Below are 22,821 nucleotides of genomic sequence, written 5' to 3' on the forward strand. Positions count from 1 at the left end.
AGACCCCTGGAGTCTAATTGGGAAAATACACACAGGGAGAAATGAAATGATAGAGACTAACAGCAGTTCATGTCAAAAAAGAAACCCACGGGTTTTCGTGGGCCAACTGCAGCACTTGATTTGGTCAACAAATGGTCAGTAATTGTCTACCCTGTGACAAAAAAGTGTCCCAGAAAATGAAGTACAAAATTGATGATATTTGGCCCTGCTCCTGAGGAGGTCACAATCACATTGGGGACAATTTTGTATCAGATGACCAAAGTGTCTTGTGACACCTGGAGTGGGGTGAGAGAAGACACTCGGGCATCCAAGTCAGTCTGGGGCAAGCCCAGGAAAGGTTTTACCAAAGAGGGGATGGTTGGGTGGGATCTTGAAGTATGAATAGGAGTTTGGAGAGTAGGTAAGGAAGAATGGAGATTCCTAGGAAGAGGGAGTGGCATGGATAAAGAATCAGTCCTAGGCATGTGAAAAACAAGGCCTGTTCAGAGATTAACAAGGCTTCCACTCTTCCTGGAGGAGAGGGGAAGTAAGTAGTGGCAAGAGGCACAATCTGGAAGCGGGGCTGGTGTCCCGGGGATGTGGAAGTGTGTGGAGGGAGAAGACAGCTAAGCCAGGAACCTTGCAAACAGCAACCTCGCAAAGGTTGGAGGTGAAGTGGGAGTTGGGGCGGGAGTGGTGGGCAGAAAGAATCATTTCCAGCGAAGGAAGAGAACTTGGGGCAGGGGGTGAGTTGCAGGGCGAGCCACGGAAAATCTGAGGCCCTGGAGGGACAATCAAGTTTGGTCCCAGACATCAGTATTGCATGGGGCAGCTTGAGAGCCGGGCCCCTTGATTTCTCTGTTGTTCATATACTTTTTTGTTGTTGTTATTGCTCATATATATCTTTTAAGTCCTAAATTTCCCCAAAACTGTCCATTTAGCGGGTCTGTGGCAAGTCATGTTGACAGGAATGAAGTCTCTGCACAAAGTAGGTGGTGAATAATTGTAGGCTCGTGATCATTTGCTGCTACCATTCCCATCCACACTGGCATCTTAGTTTTATTTCCTCACTCTCCCACAGACGGGCAGGGTTTTGAAATTGTAAATTGGATCTTGGCACATTTCTGCTTAAAAATCCTTCCCGAGAAAGGCAGAACCGATGCGGGGCTGCACGTGGCCTGGCCCCACCTTCCTCCTGGCCTTCTAGGCCTGGCAACCCTGGCTTCCTCCTAAGTCTGGAGGAAGTCAGACTCCCCACAGAGCCTCAGGTGCACACCCCTCCTCCCTGCCGCATCTTTCTGATTTCTGCCTATCTTCAGTTCCCACCTCAATGTCCCTTCCTCCGGGAAGCCTTCCAGGGAGCCTCCTCCTACCCTGCCCTTCATAGCACTTGAGTCTTCCCACTTTCCATAGGAAATTATCACACTCGTAAGCAAGTGTTCAGGTAACTTTATGGATATTTTCGTGTCCCCCTGCCTGTCCTGCCACCACTGAGTCCCCCATAGATCTGTGTTGATGCATATTTGACCACCCAACAGCTCAGCCGGCCCCATTTTCTCCTCTGCCTCCTGGCTGTCCTCTTTGCCATCATCCATGTCCACCTGGCTCCCAAAGTTCTGCTAATGCTCCTGCCTCCTCTGTGAGCCTCCCTGAATGCTTCTAGCCCCTGGGGTATTTACTAGACTGCACAGATCGCTCTGCATCCTTGTTAGGTTGCGTGCATCTTTTTAGGGCTTTGGAGGCTTAGAAATCTTAGTCTGGCAAAATGAAGCAAAATACTTTCCTGGCTCCTGGAAATTCCCTCACTGGTACAGTGAGTGCAGTTACAGCACCTAACCCTAGATCCTTTTGGTCACACACACAAGGCCCTGTGCTCAGAAGGGCCCCACCATGGATTTAATGCTCTGCTGTTGCCGTCTTGAAATTCTTGATAGCATTTGAATAAGGGCCCCATGTTTTCAACACACCCTGGGCCGCGCATTATGTGTAGCTGCTCCCATACCTGCCTCGAGGGGCGTTGTGAGGAGCCATAGGAGGATGTGTGACACCTGCATTCCCAGGGCTGGCACCTGGTGATGCTCTCAGCAGGGTCACCTGTCATCATTTCAGTTCTGCTCAACCACAACCACAGTCGATAATTCACTCTTCTGTTTGCTCAGCTTCATTGACTAAGTGCTGTGGTCAGAGACATTGATGAACTGCTGAAAACCCTTCTACAGCTGCTCCTCGCCCTCGCAGGGTTCCCAGGCCTGGCCAGCCTTCAGATTCACCGCTGGAGCTTGTTCAAAGTAGATTTCTGGGCTGCACCCAGCCAGGCCCACGGGATCGGACTCCTCAGGGTCAGGGCCTGTGAGTCTGTGTCGTAGCAAGTTCCCAGGTGACTGACGCCTTCATTAATGTCATGACGGGAGTTTAGGAACCTCCATCCTAGGAGTTTGAACCCAAGCCTCTTGCAATGGTGTTTGGCGCCCTTTCCATCTGGCCCTGGCTGCATTTCTAGCTCCGCTTCCGACGTGTGCCCTAACCCTATGGGGAAGTGCTGGCTCTCTCGGACTCCCCGGTGGGTGCCTTTCACTCCCGTCACACCCTGAGGGGTCCTGAAGCCCCATTCCCTTTAGCAGAATATATTGTTCCTTCTTTTCATGTTTACCAGCACTCAGTTTTTCTTGTTCCCCGAGCACATGTCACGTTGCACTGTGATTTGTTTCTGCACCCTTATTCCCTGCAGCCTGAGCTGAGGGAGCTCACCTCTGTACCCTTAGTTAGCAGCAGTAACAAAGAATATTCAGGTTCCCTCCATGCAAGCCAGTGCACCCAGTGGACACGTTTACTGTGCATGTGTCTGCTGGTACCCCGAAGCCCCGAGCATACAGTTGGTGCTTGGTTCAGCCTGGCTGGGCCGTGGCTGAGTGTCCGCCATGAGCTCTCACTGTGCGACTGGCAGACCCAATGCCTTCACAGCCCTTGGTGGTCACCTTGCCCCTGGAAGGGTCGTTCCGCTTCCAGCTCAATCCTGGACCTGTGGGAAGATCCCCTCCCTGGAGAGCCTTTCCTCCCAGGAGTCTTTTTATTTTTGAGACAGAGTTTTGCTCTGTTGCCCAGGCTCGAGTGCAATGGCATGATCTCAGCTCACTGCAACCTCTGCCTCACAGGTTCAAGCGATTCTCCTGCCTCAGCTTCCAGAGTAGCTGGGATTAGTAGAGACAAGGTTTCACCCTGTTGGCCAGGCTGGTGTCAAACCCCTCCCAACCTCAGGTGATCTACCCGCCTCGGCCTCCCGGAGTGCTGGGATTACAGGCGTGAGCCACCGCGCCCGGCCCTCCCAGGAGTGTCTCTGCACAGCAGTCATTCGAGAAGGTCACACACGTGCTGTGTGAAAAAGGCACCCAGTGATTGACGGCTTACTGTATGTGATAAGCGTTCCCTCCACCAGTCTCTTCCTTTTGGGAAGTGTCGGGTGCGGCCACAGGTTAGGCTCTGAGCTATTGCAGCACAGCCTCCAGTCATCCCACCAAGAGGTTTTGTTCTTGTTTTTTCCCCCGGACCTGTGGGGTTTTAAATATTTTCCTATTCGTTTAATTTTTCTTTTCAGCATTCGCTACAGGCAGCTGGTGACCATGCCAAATGGATTGTTTACTTTTGACTAAATGCTCACTTAGGCTGTGTGTTCTTTGTCAGCTTTAATGGCTCACGCCTGAGCCATCAAAGACCGTGCTGTGTCTGTCTGGAAGGTGCTTTCCTGAGCACCTACTGTGTGCGCTGCCTGAGGGGGAACACACAGACACAGCAGTTGAGAGCGATGTGCCATTCTGATTTTCAGAGGTCATTAGTCTCCTGAACTCATATGGCAGTAGTAATTCCCAACACCTTTATTTACAAAGGGCTTCATGTGCAGTGATCCTCAGCAGCCCTGCGGTGTAGGAATGGAAGCCTTTGCATGGCTCCTGGAATAAACCAAGGCTGGTGTTCAGCGCCTGGGTGTTACGGTCCCACTGGTGCATTTTGCCCAGTGGGCAGAGATCTGGATCAAACCGCCACCCCACAGAGTGTCTTGGGCCTGCTGTAAGGCTTGGGACACACTTTCTTCCTCTTGGATGTCCTTTCTAGTATGGGGAAAAAAAGGTGACTGTGATGTCTAGAAACTTTCAAATTCCTTGAGAGGACTTGAGCCCAGTGGAGGAGTCACGCTTGATTGAGAAGGAGGCGCTGGCCAGAGCCACCATCTCTGCCCGCTGCTCTGTGCTGCATTTCAGCTGTTGATGGTGTCAGTGCTTCCTGAGTCTTGCGGAATGCTCCTGTAACCTCCTTTCTCTCCTCCTTCTGTTCCTCAGGCACATCTCTCTAACACTTCCTGCCACCTTCCGAGGCAGGAACAGCACCCGGACGGACTACGAGTACCAGCACTCCAATTTGTATGCCATATCAGGTACGTGGAGCCACTGTGCAGGCCAGCTACGGAGTCTGCGTCCCGGGCACCACCTCCTTCCACACGTTCTCTGCCTTCTCATGGGATCTGTCTGCCTTACCTCTCTTTTCTTCCCTGCAAGAGGCCTGTTCCCTGCAGGGACCAGACCTTCCCTTTCCTTTGTGTCGCCTCGGAACTTAGAGAAGGGCCAAATACTCAGCATGTTTTGAAACTAATGATGAAAAACAATGTGTGGATTTCACAGACTTGAAGGGAGGTTTCCAGAGAATACTCGCCACACTGTTCACCTGCCAGACCCCGGCAGGCTTCCCACGGGGCCTCGAGAGCAGCGCCGAGCTGAGCCCTGGTCGGCTCACCCTCCCATATCCAAGTCTGTCCTCACCTCTCATTTCTCACAGCCAGGTTTGTGGCCAGCGGGTACACTGGCGGTCTCCCCTCACACCCCTGGAGCATGAGTCTGTGGTTTCTGAACTCGGCCTTGAAATTGATAGTGTTACCTTGGCGGGAACTTCATCAGTCCTAGTTTTCCTTTTCACCTTCACCCAGGGAGGGGAAAACTTACAAGCCTTATTACAGAATTGAGATTCATTAGGTGCTTGGCAGCACAGGTGACTTGCTAAGAGCCAAGGAAACCCACAAACTCGCCTCCGATTATCCTGGGCCGCCAGTCAGGGGTGTTTGTATGTAAGGGGAAAGTGGCAAATCGGTGCCACTTACCAGCACACACCCTTAATGGTGAGTGACATTTTGAACACAGGAACATGGCATCCATTCATGTACCATAATGAATCGGTTATTTAAAAGGTAATCTTTTTTCTAAAAATTGCAACTACAGGTTACTAAATAGATGAAATAGAACAATGGCATAATTCTTGTCAGTATTAGTTTTTCTCGTTATGATCACTCCCTAATAGGTTTGGAAGTATAAGCAAAAGCCAGTTGTTCCATTTCTGGGTGACATTCCTGCTGGGAAGGGGAGGAACAGGGATGTTCTTAAGCCCCCGTCCCTGGCTCCACTCCAGGAGCCAGGCTCTCCAAGGGGAGAGCGAACGTGTTTGTCTAAGAACAGCATCTCCAGGGAGAATTTCTTTTGTGCTGTGGCTATTTCAGCAGAGTCGACAAGGAGCATAACAAGTGTGGAAAGATGACCTATTTTGTAGAAAAGCTGAATATTTCCCCAGATGCTTAGTGGCATAGAGGTGCAGAACAGGCCTGTGGAATCCAGCAGGGCGCCCCCATTCAGAATGCACACAAGGGAAGCTCCATCAAAACGGATGACTTTTTTTCTGCAGCTCGCAAATCTTTTTCCAGCCACAGCGTTCGGCTACACCCACTTTACCTGTGTTCTCTGATGGCTTTCCCAGCTGTTGGCGTTTCTGCAGGAAAGAGCCACGGAGTGAAATCTCCGATGGTTTGGCAGGAACACTGCTGTCTGCCTCTGGACCGCTGCTTCCTCGCCCCGCAGCTTTGATGAGGTGTTGTCTGGGTTCATTTCAGCTGTTAGTTTAGCAATACCAAGGTAACAGCCTCAAGACACAGGGGAAGCCATTCAGAAACTTCCTGTTACATTTATGTAAGTGGCAGTCAATTGGATTTTATCTTCCAAACAGAGGTAGTTGAGGCTACAGCCCCCGGCAGCAGGCAGTTTCAGGCCTCCTCAGCGGCTGCAAGCACCAAATTGCTCTGCCAGGGTCTAGAACCGCTTCGTTGTGTTGCTGCCAGAAATACCCTGCAGGACCTGCTGGCTCCATAAGGCCTGCAAGCTCAGCACTGGGCAACTATGGTGCAACTGGGAAGCCTGCCCGCCCACCCACTGGCAGCCTGCCTGCGAGTCGTTCTGGCTAGGAGGGAGCAGAGACCACCCCCCTCACCCCCATATGAACGGTATTTGGCACCGAGTGGCCTATCTCAGTTTGGTATTGTGAAGTTAGGGTTTCCACTGGTTTCTTCCAAAAACAGTTAAGGCAAAGTGTGCCCCAGACCCTAGCCCTTGCCCAGTACCGATGCCTTGATAGCTGGAGTTCTGCTGATAATGAAATGAATCATCAAACCGTTCTGCCTCTGAACTGGCCCTGGCACAGGTTCACTGCAGACTTCAGGAGCTGAGCCTTTGGTGCAGACTCCTGGCGTGCCCTGTGTCCCTCCTGAAGACATTCGATTACTGCTCCCTTAGTGTTCCGTCCCTTCCTAAGAGAAGTAGATTTCAAAACAGTGTAATTAGAAATTTGAAAAACAGCCCACACTTAACGTGTATGTATGGTTGTTAAAGTATATTAACTTTTAAATGTTCGCTCAGTGGTACACCTGCTAGTAGATCCCTTTTCCTGTATCTTTCACTAAGACAGTTGCTCCCACCATGCCTGCTAAGGGTGAGACATGGCGCATAGTTGCAAGAGACACCAGTGGAGACGATATGTAGACCCATCCCTGGCACACAGCAGTGCTCATGATGTGGTCATGGAAGGAAGGAAGAGATGAAGGAAAGCATTTAGCCCCCTGTCTGCCTTGCACAGGAGTACCCTCCCAGACCCCTGGGCCAGGTAGCCATCCTGATTTGCTGCTTGAATGCCTGCGGTGTCTGGGACCACCACCTCCTACCAGCCCACCCATCCCTGTGAGATGCTTCCTCGTTAAGATGGGCTCTGTCTTCCTGTTCTTTCACATCCACCCAGCGATTTGAGATACTGAGCATTCTGCCGGCCAAAATCTGCCAGGTGTTCTACACAGTCCAGTCATATCTCTTTCTTGACCACAGAAGTGGGATGAGGAGCTCTTTCTAACTCAGTCCTGAAATCCTGAGATACTTGTGGCCTGCGCTCTGCTCTCTTGTACCCTAATCCAAACGGCCACGAAGCCAGCATCCATCCTCACACTTGTCCTAGCAGTATCTCCTAGAAAGTACAGATGTGCAAAAAGATTTATCCACAAGGATAAGCACTGCCACTTCTCAAAAATAATACTTCAAGACAGGGGCGAGAGGTGGATAGATCTTAAACGCCCCAAACAAAGACGACTGCTTAAATTACAAAACAACCATACGGTAGCCTTAACTTTTCAGCCATCCAGAAGTGATGACTTAGATTAAAAGGTATATATGAATATTGTTAAGCGGAAAGAAAAACAGGTAACAAGTCAGAATGTGTAGTGTGATCTCATTTTAAAAATCACATCTAAGCTGGGAGTGGTGGTCCATGCCTGTAGTCCCAGCTACTCGGAAGACTTAGGAGGGAAAATCCCTTGAGGCCAGGAGTTTGAGGCTGTAATGCGCTATTATGATGGCCTTTGGAAATAGCTGTGCACTCCTGCCTGGGGAACATGGATCTTGTCTCTTAAAAAAATTAATTAATTTTTTTAAATTAACAAAAAATACATCTAAAGGTCTGGAAAGGTCCACGCCTAAATGTTTATAGTGATTTTCTTGGGACTTTCCTCTTTTTTTGGCCTCTTTGCAGTTACTCATTTTCCATAATAGCATGTGTTGCTTTTACAGTAAGAAAAAATATAGACCTGATGTGAGCGTGTCATGTTCTTGGTAAACCCTGCTGGCCTGCAGGATCACCATTTTCTCCTGAGCGCTCACGAGCCGCCTCTGACTCATAATATGCTTTCAAAGTTTACTGCAGATCATTTCCAGACCACAGATCAATAATTTTCTTATTGTCCCCTTTAGAAAATATGATTTTTTTTCCCCCTGTTATCCAGTCCCCTGAAATCACCTGTTCACTCGAGTTCCTCAGAGATCACTGTCTGTAATTCCAGCACCATCCTTTACATCCTGCTGTCCCTCTGGATGTGGACTGGGCAGGCAAGCAGTGGGCTGCTCCAGCCACCTCCCTGCCTTCCTTGCTCTTCACGTTCCCCATCACTGTGTCGCTCTGTAGGGTTTGAAGATGGTTTTCCCTAAAAAGATAAAATGATGGTCGCTTGGCTTGGCTCACTCTGTTATCCATCTGGATTAGGGTTGGCAAACTAAAGCCTATGGCCCAATCCCATCCACAGCCTGTTTTGTATGACCTGCAAGCCAAGGATGGTTTTAATATTTTTAAATAGTTGGACAAAAATAAAAAGAGTAATATTTAGGGACATGTGAAAATTATATGAAAAACTTTAATGTTTGTAAATAAAGTTTTATTGCAACACAGCCATGCCCAGTCCTTGACAAACGGTCCTTAGCTGCTTCACATTCCAATGGCAGAGTTAGGTGTGTGCAGCCAACACCGGATGGCCCACACATCCTAAATATTTACTCTCTGGCCCTTTACAGAAAACATTTGCCAACCCCGGTTAGGGTCATCACTCGTAAGCCATGGGTGCTATGCATCCTCTTTCTTGCTCTAAACAAAATATTTAAAAACAATCTTTTTTGATGTTTCTTACCTTGCTGACTGTAGCTTTCCTGGTGCTGGTCTCACTGGTGTGACCCCTGTAGCTTTGTGCTTTTGGTTTTTTGAGCATGCCTTTAAGATCTTATGTCTTCGGAGAGACCTCTTCCGGGTCATGTGGATTTCTCTAAGTTCTACTCCAGTCCCAACCCTGGGATTTCCTGGTCAGGACTCTTAGTGGCTGTTAGTTTTCTTAAGAACATCTTATCTTTCCTGAAAAGTCTTCTATTTTAGTCCCAAATGGTGCCACCCTACCTTTCTTTTCTTTGAATTTTTTATATGTTTAGATGTCTGCCCATTCATTCATTTCTCCTTCCTCTATTCTAGAAGGATTTAAGGTAGCTCCAGAAATACATATGGCCAAATGGAAACGGAAGTGAGGAAACACAAGTGAATGGAAACAGGATAGAAAGTGGGTGTGGCTGTTTGCAGGGGATATCTAGATTAGGTTCTGAGGCAGAGGGCTGTCCCTTAGGGATAAGAGAGAAACAAGCTAGTTGCTTGGGAAGAATTGAACTATTCTCTTGAGCCCAAAGAGCTGTCCTTCCTCATAAACAGGGTCCCGTGGGTCAGCACTGACTCCCACATATGCATTCCTTGGAAAGCTGAATAAAATGAGCAAAAAAACCTCTGCCGCCGAAATGAGTGCTTTTGTTTTCTTTATTTCTTTATTTCTGCACTTTCCCACATTATTGCCATATGAGTGTTAGTCCTGCGGATACATATTAAAACTAGTAGACATCTCAGAGGACGCTGGACATGAATGAGAGAAATGTAAATATTTATAACCTGGAGGCAGGGAAGGAGGGCTCCATAAAATGCTGTAAACAACATAGCAATTGCTTTTCAATAATTGTAACTGTAAGTTTGATAAGAATAGCGCATATATATATATATATATATATATCTCCGTGTATTGGGGAGACATCTACTTGTTTGAAATGAACCTAAAATGTCTGAAAGTTGAGTGAGATGTTTCTTAAGAAATGTTCTTGTGGTGGGCGTCAGGCACCTTATGGGGCTGGAGACCTCGGGGAATGTCAGGAAAGACAGATCTTCCCCAACCCGCTGCCCAAACCTGCTGCACCAGAGGCTTCCTGTACGGAGAGGTGCCGCCAAGGAGAGCGCAGTGCGGCTTTTCTAACCTAGGAAGGTTTTTTGTCTTATGGCAGGTTTTGCTTAACATACAGGGGACCATAGGATGGGAAACCACACCATACTATTCTCTTGTTGTATTTGTTGTTATAATCTGATTTCTATCTCCTAGTGCACAGTTTTTAACCAAAGAAAGCTTATTTTTCTCTCTTGAAAAAAACGACATAATAAAATTAAGCAAATACCTATTAAAACTGGCATATAATAAAACCAAAAAATCTCAAACACCCCATGAACGCAGGGTGAGCCACCATGCAGAAACGCCGCAAAGCCACACAGTGCGGTGAGCTGTGGGGTAGGATTGCTTTCCTCTTTAGGACCTAGACAGATTGGCTCACTGACATCTTCATTTATCCATCAGCATTAGGCTGACTATAAAAGTGAAGGGGGCACACAATTGTCCCAGGACAGAAGCCTTAACCTGGATCTGTCCGGGCAGACTGGGGTGCATTGGCCACTCTGCCTTCAGCATTTTTTTTTTTCAGTTTTCTTTTTGATTACTGGAAAAGCCAGCTTATTGCCCTCCACAGCTGTTCGCTTTTTAAAATACCAGCCCCCCTTTCAGGATGTTTGACACCAGGAAAGATGTCATTGTGGTCAAGTCAGTGTCCATCATCTCGTCAGTTTGGATCATGGCCCTTGTACAGAGAGAAGGAGGATTTTATCTGTAACTCAGAACCGTGGGTGAGCCATGTAGCTCTGACATTGGAGTAGGAAAGCACAAAGCAATTAAAAATAATTAATGATTTCTGAATATCAGCCTTCTCCATGCAGTTTTAATCTAGTCCTCATTTAAATTGGAAGATGGACATTTAATTATCAGTATTATGAAATTCATGATTTATATATTTCATCCAATTGGATAAAATTTCTGCCACCAGCTTTTCATCTTATGATGAAAAAAATGTGTATCTTACAATGTGATCATTTAAAAACTCATCTACAGCATACCAAACAATTCCAAACATATTTTCCTTTCATTTGCAGTGATTACATGATTTCTGTCTCTCAATTAGGAAAAAAAAAAAAAACTCACCCAGAAAATTGAGAATAAATTTAATACTTTAATGATCAGAAAGCACTGCAGGGCTGGGAAAATGAAGGGTAAAAGACTCAAAACAATAGGGTACTTGAGAAGCACTGTTCTCTCCTGTGTCAGGTGTGCTGACACAACTGTTTGGCATGTTGTAATGTTCATGGTTTGATGCTGCAGAATTTGCATCCACATTCTGGGTGTGCCTGTGGTTCTCCTTTTCCCTGTGCTCGGGTGAGGGTGTGGGCTGAGTGAGTGTGCTCCTGATAACCAGCAAGGAGGGAAAGGGCCGCTGTCTTCTGGTGCAAGCCCCTGAGTAGTGTTAGCCTCTGCTTTCACAGGTGTCCCTGTGGCCTTTCAGTGGATATGTTCTCGTGGCTCAGGGTGGCATTGCATTTCCGACCCCGGCTTCCCTGAGGTTCTTCACGCCACAGAGGATTTTCATAAACCCCGACAACTGGCTCAATTGGTAGTGGGTGAGTGTATGGGAAGGTGGGCCAGGATCTGAGACAGGAACATCAGTTTGGCACAGCCACTGATAATAGCATATGGGAAAATTCCCGAATGAAGTGAAAAGGTATTTATAATAATTGTGCTTGAACCAAGGAGGAAAGAAGTCATTTTAAAGGCAGATACATTTTTATCATCACCTATAAGAACCATTTTTATCATCCCCTATAAGAACCCTTATCTATCCATCTCCTCTTGCCCTGACTGACAACAAAATCAAGTATAAAGAAAAATAGAATAAGAAAAAGAAGAAATGAATGGGAACGGATGGGGAATTGATCACATGGTGTATTTGTATATCCTGATGTAAAAGGTGCGGCTGACAGGTGGCCAGGTTTGCTCTGTACACAACCATGTGTGTGCTGTCAGGCGCACGCACGCTGCCTTGTTTCGATTGATGAATTGCCTGCTTTCTTGATTAAACCTTCCGTCACTTAAGAAACAAAAAGCCTGTGTTTAGATGGCAGAGTGGGACATGTCAAAAAAATCTGTCTCCTTTACCTTTGTGCAGATGTTGGGCACAGACTGTAACATGTATTATTAAAATGAATGTGGCATTTACTGTGCATTATTCCTTTCCTGGGAGAAAGGACTGTAAATTATATGCTAATAATAAGCTTTAACCCTTTCGAAATGCAAAAGATTTAAGAGTGCAAATATTCATGTAGGCCTGGCTAATTGGATGTGCTTTTCTACATCCACCATGGTGGCTGTGTCACTGAAGTTAATGAACAGCGTGTGCAGGCAGACACACAGGGCACTTGGGCAACTCCTGCCTCCTGGAGGTTTTCTGTAGTGCGAGTGCCTCCTCTAGGACTTCACAGAGAGATAGACCCTGAGAACGCTGAGCTGGGCTCTGGGTCATCTTACTCCAGATGAAGTCCGTGGTCAGGATCAGCTCCCCAGCAGGTCCTCTGGAGCTGAGTGTTAAGCGTGGTCCTCTCTTTGCACGCTTGCATTCTCACTTATGGGGCTGGGCCTGGGCCTTCTGGGCTGCAGCCTGGCAGGTATCAGGCTTTGGTGCCCAGCCCTTACTTGACTGTCTTCCTTGACCAGGCTTTTCTATAGCCTCAGCCCGGTTGTTCAGGTAGCCGACTCATCTCTCCAAAGACCTCCTTGGGCCCCTTGCTCCTCAGATCACACCTTTGTGCCCCGCCACAGCCTGACTGCATTCATTCAGACCTCAGACCTCACCTGCCTGGTGTTGGGGCTGTGGACAACCAGCCCCACTCGTGTCCCACCAGCCTGGGTCGCTCCCTGTGTCCTCCTTGCCTTTGTCTTGCGCTATGCTTGCCCTGCCTGCCACTCCAGCAACTCAGATTTCACCACCTTCACTTCTCTCTGTCCCTGGCTCTGGCTCTGAAGGCGGTTCCCAAGCTGCTTCTCCACCAGGCTTTTCTCATTCCCCTCCCGCTACTGACGCTGTCTCCTGGTTTACCCCACACTACTCTGTGTTGGAGAGTTTTCACCTGTGAGCACCTTGAGAGGGCAGAGACCGTATTTAGAGAGGGTGGAGGCTCCTCTCTCTTTTTTTTTTTTTTTTTTAATTGAGGAGGTTATAGTAAACAAAGGCAAAGACAAGAGCAAGATTGTTCACTCCATTCACTCATCAGTCACTGAGAGCTGCCCTGTCCTGTGCTCCTGAGGGCAAGCCAGCTGAACTGACAGGGCATTTGGGGTTGGAAGCACAGGGTCAGAATCTTGACTCTGACACATACTGGCCATCATACAGTGCTGCTGTGAGCAGTTGCCAAGGTTGTACACTGCACAGAATATGTGAATAGCATCCCCTAGAGCTGTACAAGGACCCTGCACAATGCTACTTTGGGCAATGCTAGTATTCATACCTTTAAAACAATGCAGTAATGCCCGTTTCCTTCCTGGATTGTTGTGAAGATCTAGGGTATGTAAGAACATTTTATAAACCAGGAGGCAGTGTAGGAATGTCACTTCTCTCCATATTGACCTCCCCTGTGGGGATGTGATCCAAGAAAGAGCCCAAAGATTTGTTGAGAATTATCACATGGGACACGCTGGCTTGGGTCCAGCAAGGACTTCATCTTCTTAGCCGTGTGCTCCCTTGTATAATTTTGATATATAAGATTACTTCTCAGAGTGCTCAGAGGAAATTTCTTCCTCAGTCCAGAGAAACTTGCAATAAAAGGCTCTCTGGCATGGCTCAGCTCAGTACCCCCTGGAAGCCGAGACATTCTGTCACGCATCACCACTTAGGAGTGGGCTATTTTCCGTGGCAAGCAGCCCACGATCCCTTTCTCAAGAAGGTGACAGAATGATGGCTTGGGGGCAGGAAGGAGAGAAGTGCTAGGCAGCGTGAGGCTGTGACTTCTATAAAATCTTCCAAGGTACCTTTGGTTTTTTGGAGGAAAAGTGCCTGGGGGGCTGATTTCTGCTCTAGGCTTTCATTTCTGCTTTTCCTGTGCCCCATGGGTAGGAAGAAGTTAAGACTTTTTCCAGTTAAGTCATCATGAAAAATAAAAATATTACTAGGTGACAGATACTTCAGTGCTCTTAAATAGGCAGCCACCTTCCCACTGTGCTTTCCCTTCTCTTTTTGGTTTTTAAGCATGGCAGAGCTTAGGCGGCACGGGTTTAATGGGCCACATCCCCTTCTTAACTTGGAAAAGGCTTAAATCTGTGGTCGAGGCAGCCGAGGGCAGCTGGATGAAGCAGGGCGGGAGCCCAAACAGCTGGATGCAGGCCTGTCTCTCCCACCTACTGGCCAAGTGAGGCCAGCAGAGCACCCAGCCTTTCTGGATCTAAATTCCACGTCTCTCCGTATCAGCAATTGCAGTAACAACATCGATCATTTGAACACAGCAATAGTCGGCTCATTCTTATAGGATGCTTCCTGTGCACCAGGCATTGTCTGGTGTCGAAGGTAGAGGTGGTAGTGCCCACCTCCCGGGACTTAAAGCTGTGTGGGAAGGAGCCTTGTATGTTCCGCAGCCCGAGATGCCCCAGGCCTCACAGTGGCCAGCAAATGTGCATTTACTGGCCCTGGACTTCACAGGCATTCTGTCCAAACGCTGCCTTGACTGTAACGTTCTTAAACACACGAACACGGAAAAACCAACTTTCTGACACCTTTCTCCCTGTATGTTTATCTTCGTTGTCTGGTTTTTCAGCAGAAATATGCCCCCATGTGCCCCTGATAATTCCCTTCCTTAGAGACAGCATAATTGTAGACCTGGCCAGAGAAATGCTGAAGACAAAGGGAACCCCCTTGAGCCCAGCCCTGCACCTGCTCTTAGCACTGCTTCAGAGGTTTACTCTGGAGTGAAGGAAGTAGGGTGGTGACCAGACACTCCTGCCTAGAGGCAGCTTATACCAAATTAGCCTTTCGTTTCTTTCTCTACCTCTGTCTCTCTCAAAATAGTAAACTGTCAGCTGAGAGGGGAGAATGATGAAGGCAGCTTCTTTCATTGAAACACATTTAGGGAGCTAAAGTAGTTTTTGCTTTATTAAAATGGATTGAATTAATTAAATGAATTTACTGAATAATACCCAGGCTTCCTCTTACTTACCCTGCGTAAGGTGTGTCATATGCACTTGCCATGCATTGTGTTATTTAATCCCAACAAATCCTTACCAAGAAAACATTTTACAGATGGGGAAACTGAGGTCTTGAGAGCTTGTGATCAGCTCAAAGTTACAACCGTGATACACGGCAGGGCTTGAGATTCAGACCCAGGTCTCTTTGACTGCAGACACTGAGCTCGAAACCACGGTACCGAGGACGCTTCTTTGGTGCAGGTTGCGTGTGACCATTTCCCTCCCCTCATCAAACTGAAGGTTGGAAATGGCACACAGACCTGGCGTGAATCGTGCTAGGACTCACTTAGTGTACTGGGCCTCAGCACTGTTTACACTCTCACCTGAGCCCCTGGATGATCATCTCTGGGACCTCATCAGAGTGAGGCCTTTGACACTTGGCTGATGGCAGTGCCGGATCCAAAGGACAAAAGGAATAGGGGGTGTGGCTCCCATCACTCTTGTTGGGCAAAACGGTGAAGGTGGGGAGCCCAGGGCCTCCTTACTTAAAGTTAAGTGACCTTGGGCAAGGAACTGAACCCTTCTGTGCCTTTGTCTCCTTACCTGTAAAATGGGGGTGATGGTGACTTATGGTGAGGCTTAGAACCATGCCTGGGACACAGAAAGTGCTATTGATGTATTGCTGTGATTGTTGGTATCCACAGCCCTGCCCTCCCAACCCCTTCTCAGATCCTTTCCCAGCCAGGAAAGGGGATATACCAGGTACCTCAAAGAACCTCTGCCTTCATAGTGGGGGCTGCACTGGCCTTGCTGCTGTAAACCTGTGTCTGGGGGAACCCTGCGCACTGGGATGTCTGTACGTGGTGCCCTTCTCTTAGCCTATAGTGATGGTGGGCAGCCCAAGCCCATCGTTTCACTTATTGGGCCTGAACCCCGAGTTGTCTTCTCCCCTACTCTAGCTCTCCTGTTCCGTGAGTCTCCGCACCCTGCCCATGGGCAGAGCTCTAGTTTGAACTCGTAGTCACCTGTGTGCTGCCCTGCCTTTCCTGCTTGCAAGCATCGTTCTCTAGATTAGGCCTCCTACAAGCCATCCTCTCCTAAACCCGAGCCCAAGGTTACTGAGCCAGTACAGCCTGTGAGCTTTCCCTGTGAGTGCTCCAGAATAACCCTCACCTGTGAGCCAGTCAGTCCCAGCCCCAGCTTCCACTCCTGCCTGCTTCCAGCCCTCTGTGTCCTCCAGCTTCCAGCATTGCCAAGCTCCCTTGCTCAAGCATCTCTGAGTTAGGACAATAGTGGCAGGGCACTGGATTCCGGGTTGGGGTATTTAAACTCTCGATGGCCTGCTAAGGACGGACACAGGCGGTGCCAGAACTTGGGGAGCAGCTGGACAGTCGCACAAGCTTTGGTGATGAGATTTATCTTTCAACTCTTACACAGTATGAGGGTCCCCCTTTTGTGTCAGAACGAATGCATGTAACTGTTGACATTAGGACAAAAGAAATTCTGATCTTTCTTAGAACAGCGAAGCCACCTGTCTTGTTTGGACGGAGTACCTGCATCCATCCCCTGTCACACAGTTGGTGTTTGTGCCCCGAATACTGAATTGCTTTTTCCCTCTTTATTAATGGCCAGTGATGGTCCTAAATGCATTTATGTTTAAAAAAAAAAAATCTTCAGTCCTGCAGCCTGGAGTTTGGATGGAATATATTTATCACCTATCCCAGAGAATGAGGCTCCTGATTCCCCAGATTTGTCTTACAATTGTCTCTAAGACAATGAATGATGCAGCACTCTCCTCCAAGGTTGAGATCCTTTGTTAGAGAGCAGTTCCTTACGCCTGACTTGTTTTATAGCATGAACGATCTCATGATCCACTGGCGAGGCAACATCCATAATTTTGAATGAGAGAGTAAAGCTTGCCTCGGTGGCCCTAAGCATTGCTTCTGGTGACACACTTAGAAGTCCTTAATCGCTTGCTACCTAGAGGCAATAAACGCACCCGTCTTTATGTTTCATCGACTGTGTGTTTACCTGAAATATGCCCTGCGTAGCAAAACGCCAGTTTCACTCCTGTGAGAAGGTGCTTGGCTCATGAATTACACGGCCCTCACTCACCCCTATTTTGCCAAAGGTGGTTGTGCCTTTTGTAGGCCCAAGACGTAACTTCTTTGGCCGGGAAACCCCTTGGCTATTTATGCTTCTTGTAAAACTCTGGCCATCTGCTTGGTTTCCAAGTTCTAAGAAAGGAGATCCACCTCTGGTCATCATGTGGAGTTCAGGGTTTATTCTGGATGGTGGGAGGATGACGTCTCCTTCACTGGTGTGTGCCTGATGCCCAGCCCAGGGCCTGGCGTACAGGAGACGTTGCATGACACTCGATGTTTCATTAATTCTGAGAGGACCTGGGTCTTAGAACCAGTTCACCCTTTTGTTTCCCACCCTTTCCAGCTACATTACTTTAGACAGTTTATAGAACATTTCAGTCTGTTTTCTTTTTTTTTGAAATTTTGAATTGTATTTTCTCTTCTGAATTTGAGGATTAGAGATAATGTACATGAAATACCTAGTGCCTAGTACCAAGTGGGCACTTCAGAAACAGGAGTTGCTATAACTGCCATACTGTTATTCCAGGGAATTGCTGCCTATTACACCAGAAAGCACTGGTCTCATTCACCCTGCAGTGTGACCCCACCTAAAAGTCCAGCCGGGGATGGAGAGGGTGCAGCTGACAAAGGGAGCTCATGCATGGTGGGACCCGGCATGGCTCAGGGAACCTTTTGGCGTAATAGAAGGCAAACCCTCCCTTCTGGTTCAGAAATTTGTAATTGCTGGAGATGTTATCTTGCTACTGGGTAAAATGATTTTAAAGAGAGAACTCAACATTTAAATCAGCCTCAATTTTCCGTGTTCCTTTTCATCAAGTCAGCTCTGGTTTGAGAGGGATAATATCGGCACTCAACCCTTTAAATTATTTTCCTTCTTTCCCTTTCTTTTTCTTTCTCTTTGGCCTTGGCTCCTTCCTTTCCAACCACTCTCCGCCCAGAACCTCTTATTTTAGCAAAAAAAAAAAAGTTTCTTTCCTTGCTCTAGAATCACACCACCCACTGAGCACATCATCTGGAAGTCCTCTGTCCCCAAGCTCACTTGCTGCCAGGCCGGCGGCCCCCAGAGGCTCGAAGGCCACAGGGGCACACCGTCTTTTCTCAGGGTTGGAGAGAGTAGATTAGATAACGTCCTCAGATGTCCCGTCTCATGGCAGGTCACTGCCACCATAAAGGGTATGGCTGTAGATGCTGGGGGACTGCTGCTTTCTTCAGGCTACATTTTCTAAAAAGATATCATACCTTTTCTTTGGATTTAATGAGGACAGACATTTTAATCAGAGGTTAGTCATTTATTTTTGCAAACTATTGTTTTGATTCATCATTTTTGCAGATAATTAAATGGTTCAGTTGGCACAGTATGTCTACTTTATTAAAACAGGTAATTTTGGGGAAAAAAAGAGATGCTGTTTTTTGGATCACTGCACAAGAATTGCTTTTATCTTCATCTTTGAGCATAGTTTCTGGTTATTTTGCCAGGAGGCTGTCTTGTGTTCAGACGTTTGGTGTCCTTTCTGGTCTGGAGGGGCTTGCCCTTTGATGATTGGGATGTTAGCAGATACGCCCTTTGAAATGGGAAAAATGGGAACTGAAGAGTAAATTCTGTGCAGCCACCTTTTAGGAACACTCTTCGGTTTTAATTGGATTGGGAAAAAGAACCTACAAGTTATGAACTTTGCAGAGCAGCAGTTCTTATGCTAAAAACAGATTAATTGTAGCCCTCGCAGTGGGTGGAGTTTCAAAGTCAATTACTGCTTGTCCTATTATAATTTACACACATAGGATTTGAAAAAGTCTGCCACTTAGTATAAAAGTGAAAAGGTTACGTGTACTAGTTTGAGTATACCTATGCCTCTTCATTTGTAAATGCCTGTTCATGTGTAAATGCTTCAGCTACGTGTATGTGTATGGATATGCAACTCGTAGCTGTGGAACTGTAACTACATCTGTGGGCAAGATGCCTTATGAAGAGGAACCTTTAAGGTCTGGTTCTTTAAATCCGTAGTGGCTCAGCATATAGTCCTTTGTCTGGCAGTCCAATCCACTTGTGGGCACAGTAGCTGGTCCCTGCAGAGCCTAAGGGGCACTCCACTCATGGGCCATGAACTAGTAAGGGAATAGCCCTTCAGGGGTCAATTTTTTAAAAACAAACTGCTCACAACATTTGCTTTCTTTAATTTTTTCCATGTTTGTGTCCCACATCAGTTAATTTGCTCATTAAATGGATTTATTTTAGATGGACCAATTAAAAACTTTGGAAGCTAATTTTTTTGCTGAGCAGAGCAGACCTCTGAAAATACAATTTATAACATGGCTTCTGCCCTTCCACCGAGAGCTGTCTTATGGTACTGTAACCTCTGGTGCTTGTAGAAGCACAAAATTGCTGTTCTTTGTCCTCCAGCTCTGGGGCTGAGCTGCCGTGTGAGTGGGTTTCTCGAGCCTTCCCATTGTTTTAGGGTGAACAAGCAAGTCTGAAAAGTCCAGCCCAGCCCAAGAGTGGCATGCTGTATTTGTTTGCTTGCATAAACTCCATAGTTTAATTTTTTTTAATAGGAAGCTGCTATGTAGTTCGGATATTTAAACAGTTATTAACCGAATGACAATTAACAGATTGCATAGACAGATTTTCTTTTGAAAACCTCTGAAATTGAGTACAGTTTGCAAAACTATCACGGCATAGTAATGACAATGAATTTTGATTTCCCGGAACTGATATTAGACTCCTTATTAAACTATGTGCATCTGCTTTTAATTTACTCCAAATAATTGGAAAATGCAATGAAGCTTTCCAATTAAAGCACGGCTTTATGCTGTTTAATAATACCCCCATAATATTATAGCTTATGAAGTGACAGGTGAGTTGGTGTATGAATAAAACATAAAGGCAGCAATAAGGGACAGAAAACCGGAGACAGTTGTGGGGATTTTAAATGCTGGATGTAATTTGCATATATTAATCTCTTCTTTTCAGCCTTATCAGGCGTTCTTCAGTATTTGAAGTTAAAATAGCGTTGACAGGCGGGAGTACGCTTAGTTTTTTCAAGGATTTATTACTTGTATAATTTCTGATCTTTAATAAGCAGATATGACTGATCCTCATAGTTCTATAGAAATCAGTTAATTGTTCCAGATGGCGTGTACTGATTATGCAAAATTACTTTTCACACCATTTTTTTTGTGATGGAGTTTGGAGTAAAATTAAATTTTTTATAGCCTTCTTATCATGCTGTTTTACAGTGGTTTTTCCACAGAAGTTGAATTTAATCTACTATATTACATTGACCAGCACAGTTATTCTAATGTAGCATTTTGTGATTTGACAAAGAATAATAGAACACATTGCTCATTGTTCATTACTGTGTCCCTAATAAAAAGGAACTCCTGTGTATAGAACATAGCTGTTATTTATGAAGAATGCCTAATTCATACAGTTAAAAATGCAAAATTATATTATGAAGTAGTTCCTTTTGAGGAGAGAATATCTGGGAAAAGCAAATGGAAATAGGCTTGTAGCTACAGATTTTACATGCTAAGGGAGGAGCCTTCTTTTAATGACCGGCGTGTTTAAGTTGTGCTACTTTCTCCTTTGAAGAAGGAAAAACCCAGATAATCTCATTCTATTAAGAGAGGTGTCACTGGTTGACTTGTCTTGATATACATAATCCCAAAAGTCTTTCATAATTGAATAGCATTTATAAAAGGTGGTTACACTTTAGTGTAAAGTATCCCAAAAAAAGTCCAAAAGGCGTCAATGAGAATTCATCTCTGACATTTTCCAAAGTGTCTGTTTATCACCAAGGCCCTTGTGTTGGTGTCGGATCCAAGTCCAGGTGGTGTGTGCCCCTAGGTAACATTTGTGTAGGCTGATCCTCGTCCAGGTTCTCAGATAAAACTCTCTCTATGGCTCAGCTACTAGTGGGATGTGAAGTACTCAGCCGACTCACTCCAAAATGGGACTGAGGGGCTGTCACCTTGATGCAGGAGTGGATGCAGTTTCCTTCCTTTGGGAGGACCTCTTCCCAGAGCACAGCGGGGTAGGGGTCGGGGGAGAAAGCTCTCTGTTGCATCAGAAATCCTGTTTGGATGTGCGGTATTTTAAATATAGCAATAAATCTATACAAAAATATTTCTATGTATACAGTCTGAAGGTTCACCTGTCTACAAAAGCGCCCATCATGTATTAAGTCTTATCAGGACTTGTGTAGACTTGGGACACATCTTTCTATTTTAAGGAGAGTCGAATCCCATGTATGATACTCACTCGATTGCTACAGGGTCCATCTGCTTGCTCCCGATACTTCTGGTCCCCCTCATCAGCCATTCCACAGGCTTGAGAACGCATCTTTGTTTGAACAGACTTGAGGAGGATTTGGATCTGTTTAAAGGGTTCGATTCCCTTGGCCCTGGGGTAATCAGATTTTTTTTTTTTAAATATACTTCTACCAGCAACACTGATTGCTCTTCATACAGGGGGCCCTGGAGTAGAAGCAGGCCTGCGTTGATGCCTCTGAGCAGGCTCTGGGGAAACAAAGACAAGCCACAGAAAGTAGCAGACCTGGGAGCTCTGAGAGCGCTGGGCAGGGAGCTCGCAGGGTCCGCTGGGGGTGGGGGCGCTGGGCAGGGAGCGCAGGGTCCGCTGGGGGTGGGGGCACTGGGCACAGGGTGAGAGTTGCCCTCTGGGAGTCTGGGGTCTCCACAGGGACCTGAAACACAGATTCTGTTAGAAACCCAGATGTTAGCACTGCCAGTGCCACACAGTACCCTGTACATTGTACTATATTCTGGTCTTCAGAATATTTTTGGTTAACTCTATTTTGTACCTACTCTGGTCTTGAAGGACATTTCACAGTAAGGTAATATATTTGGCTCCTAATAGTACTAGAATGACTAATCAAACCGAACATGAAGAAATGTGACTCAGAGCCTAGAGCATGCTCACATGTACAGTACCAACTCAATTCTGTATTCACTTTACCTCCAGAACTTCAGAAACTTGAAATCTTTCACATACCCTCTTCTGTGAACTCAAAATGTATTTTTGTGAAAATGAAAACTATATGAAAAAGAGAATGCATAAATCAGAGATGATTAAAAATATTTGTTCTAATGCAGTAATAATTTGGTAGTAATGCTTTCATCAGTATAGCTTAAGGCTACATTAAGTGGACAGACTTTATATGGATTCTCTAATTTTAATCTTCAAAATGCTATCTAATGTCTCATTAAGACTTGCATATAATGTATCTTAAGTACAGTCATTAAATATAGTTTAGGGAGATTTATGTTCAGATATTGCTTAAAGATGTTTTAATAGGCCCATTTACTCTGATGATATTAATGAGCTCTTAATACAGACTAAGCTTCTAAAACTAGTGGTAAAGACTCCCAGCCTGAACACAACAACTTGGAATTAATGCCTGGTTTGGACAGATGCCTGAGGGTTAGTCCTGCGGACACTCCAGGGTCAGCACCAGCCCCTTGCTGGATGGACCCTTGTGTTTCAGAAAGGGGCCTCCTGTAATGGGGTCTGGCTGCTGACTCCAGAGCATCCATTCTTCGGCCAGCCTGAGTACAGTCCTTTTTCCTCCCCCAAACTGTGCACAGGACATGTGCTAACTAGGCCGAAGTACCTCTCCAAGGTCATTTGAGAGGCATTGACAGCCTTGGCGGTGGCACTGGGGCCTGTGAGGGGTTAAAGGAGGCTGTTGCTGAACTTCCCGT

General features: G+C 46.4%; 1 protein-coding gene and 1 pseudogene across 9 annotated transcripts in view; both read left to right on the plus strand.

Moving 5' to 3' along the window:
• The window catches only part of MVB12B (multivesicular body subunit 12B), a 179,706-nt gene that overhangs the window by 90,576 nt on the left and 66,309 nt on the right, over positions 1-22,821 (plus strand). For all 9 annotated transcript variants that reach the window (XM_003911940.2, XM_009189167.3, XM_021927648.2 and 6 more), the window contains one exon: positions 4,311-4,405. In XM_003911940.2, the coding sequence (XP_003911989.1) occupies positions 4,311-4,405 (95 nt within the window). The remainder of the gene's footprint in view (positions 1-4,310; positions 4,406-22,821) is intronic.
• LOC116270148 lies at positions 9,359-9,437 on the plus strand (annotated as a pseudogene).

This window comes from Papio anubis, chromosome 13 (genome assembly GCF_008728515.1).
Source record: "Papio anubis isolate 15944 chromosome 13, Panubis1.0, whole genome shotgun sequence".
Taxonomy (NCBI): Eukaryota; Metazoa; Chordata; class Mammalia; order Primates; family Cercopithecidae; genus Papio; species Papio anubis.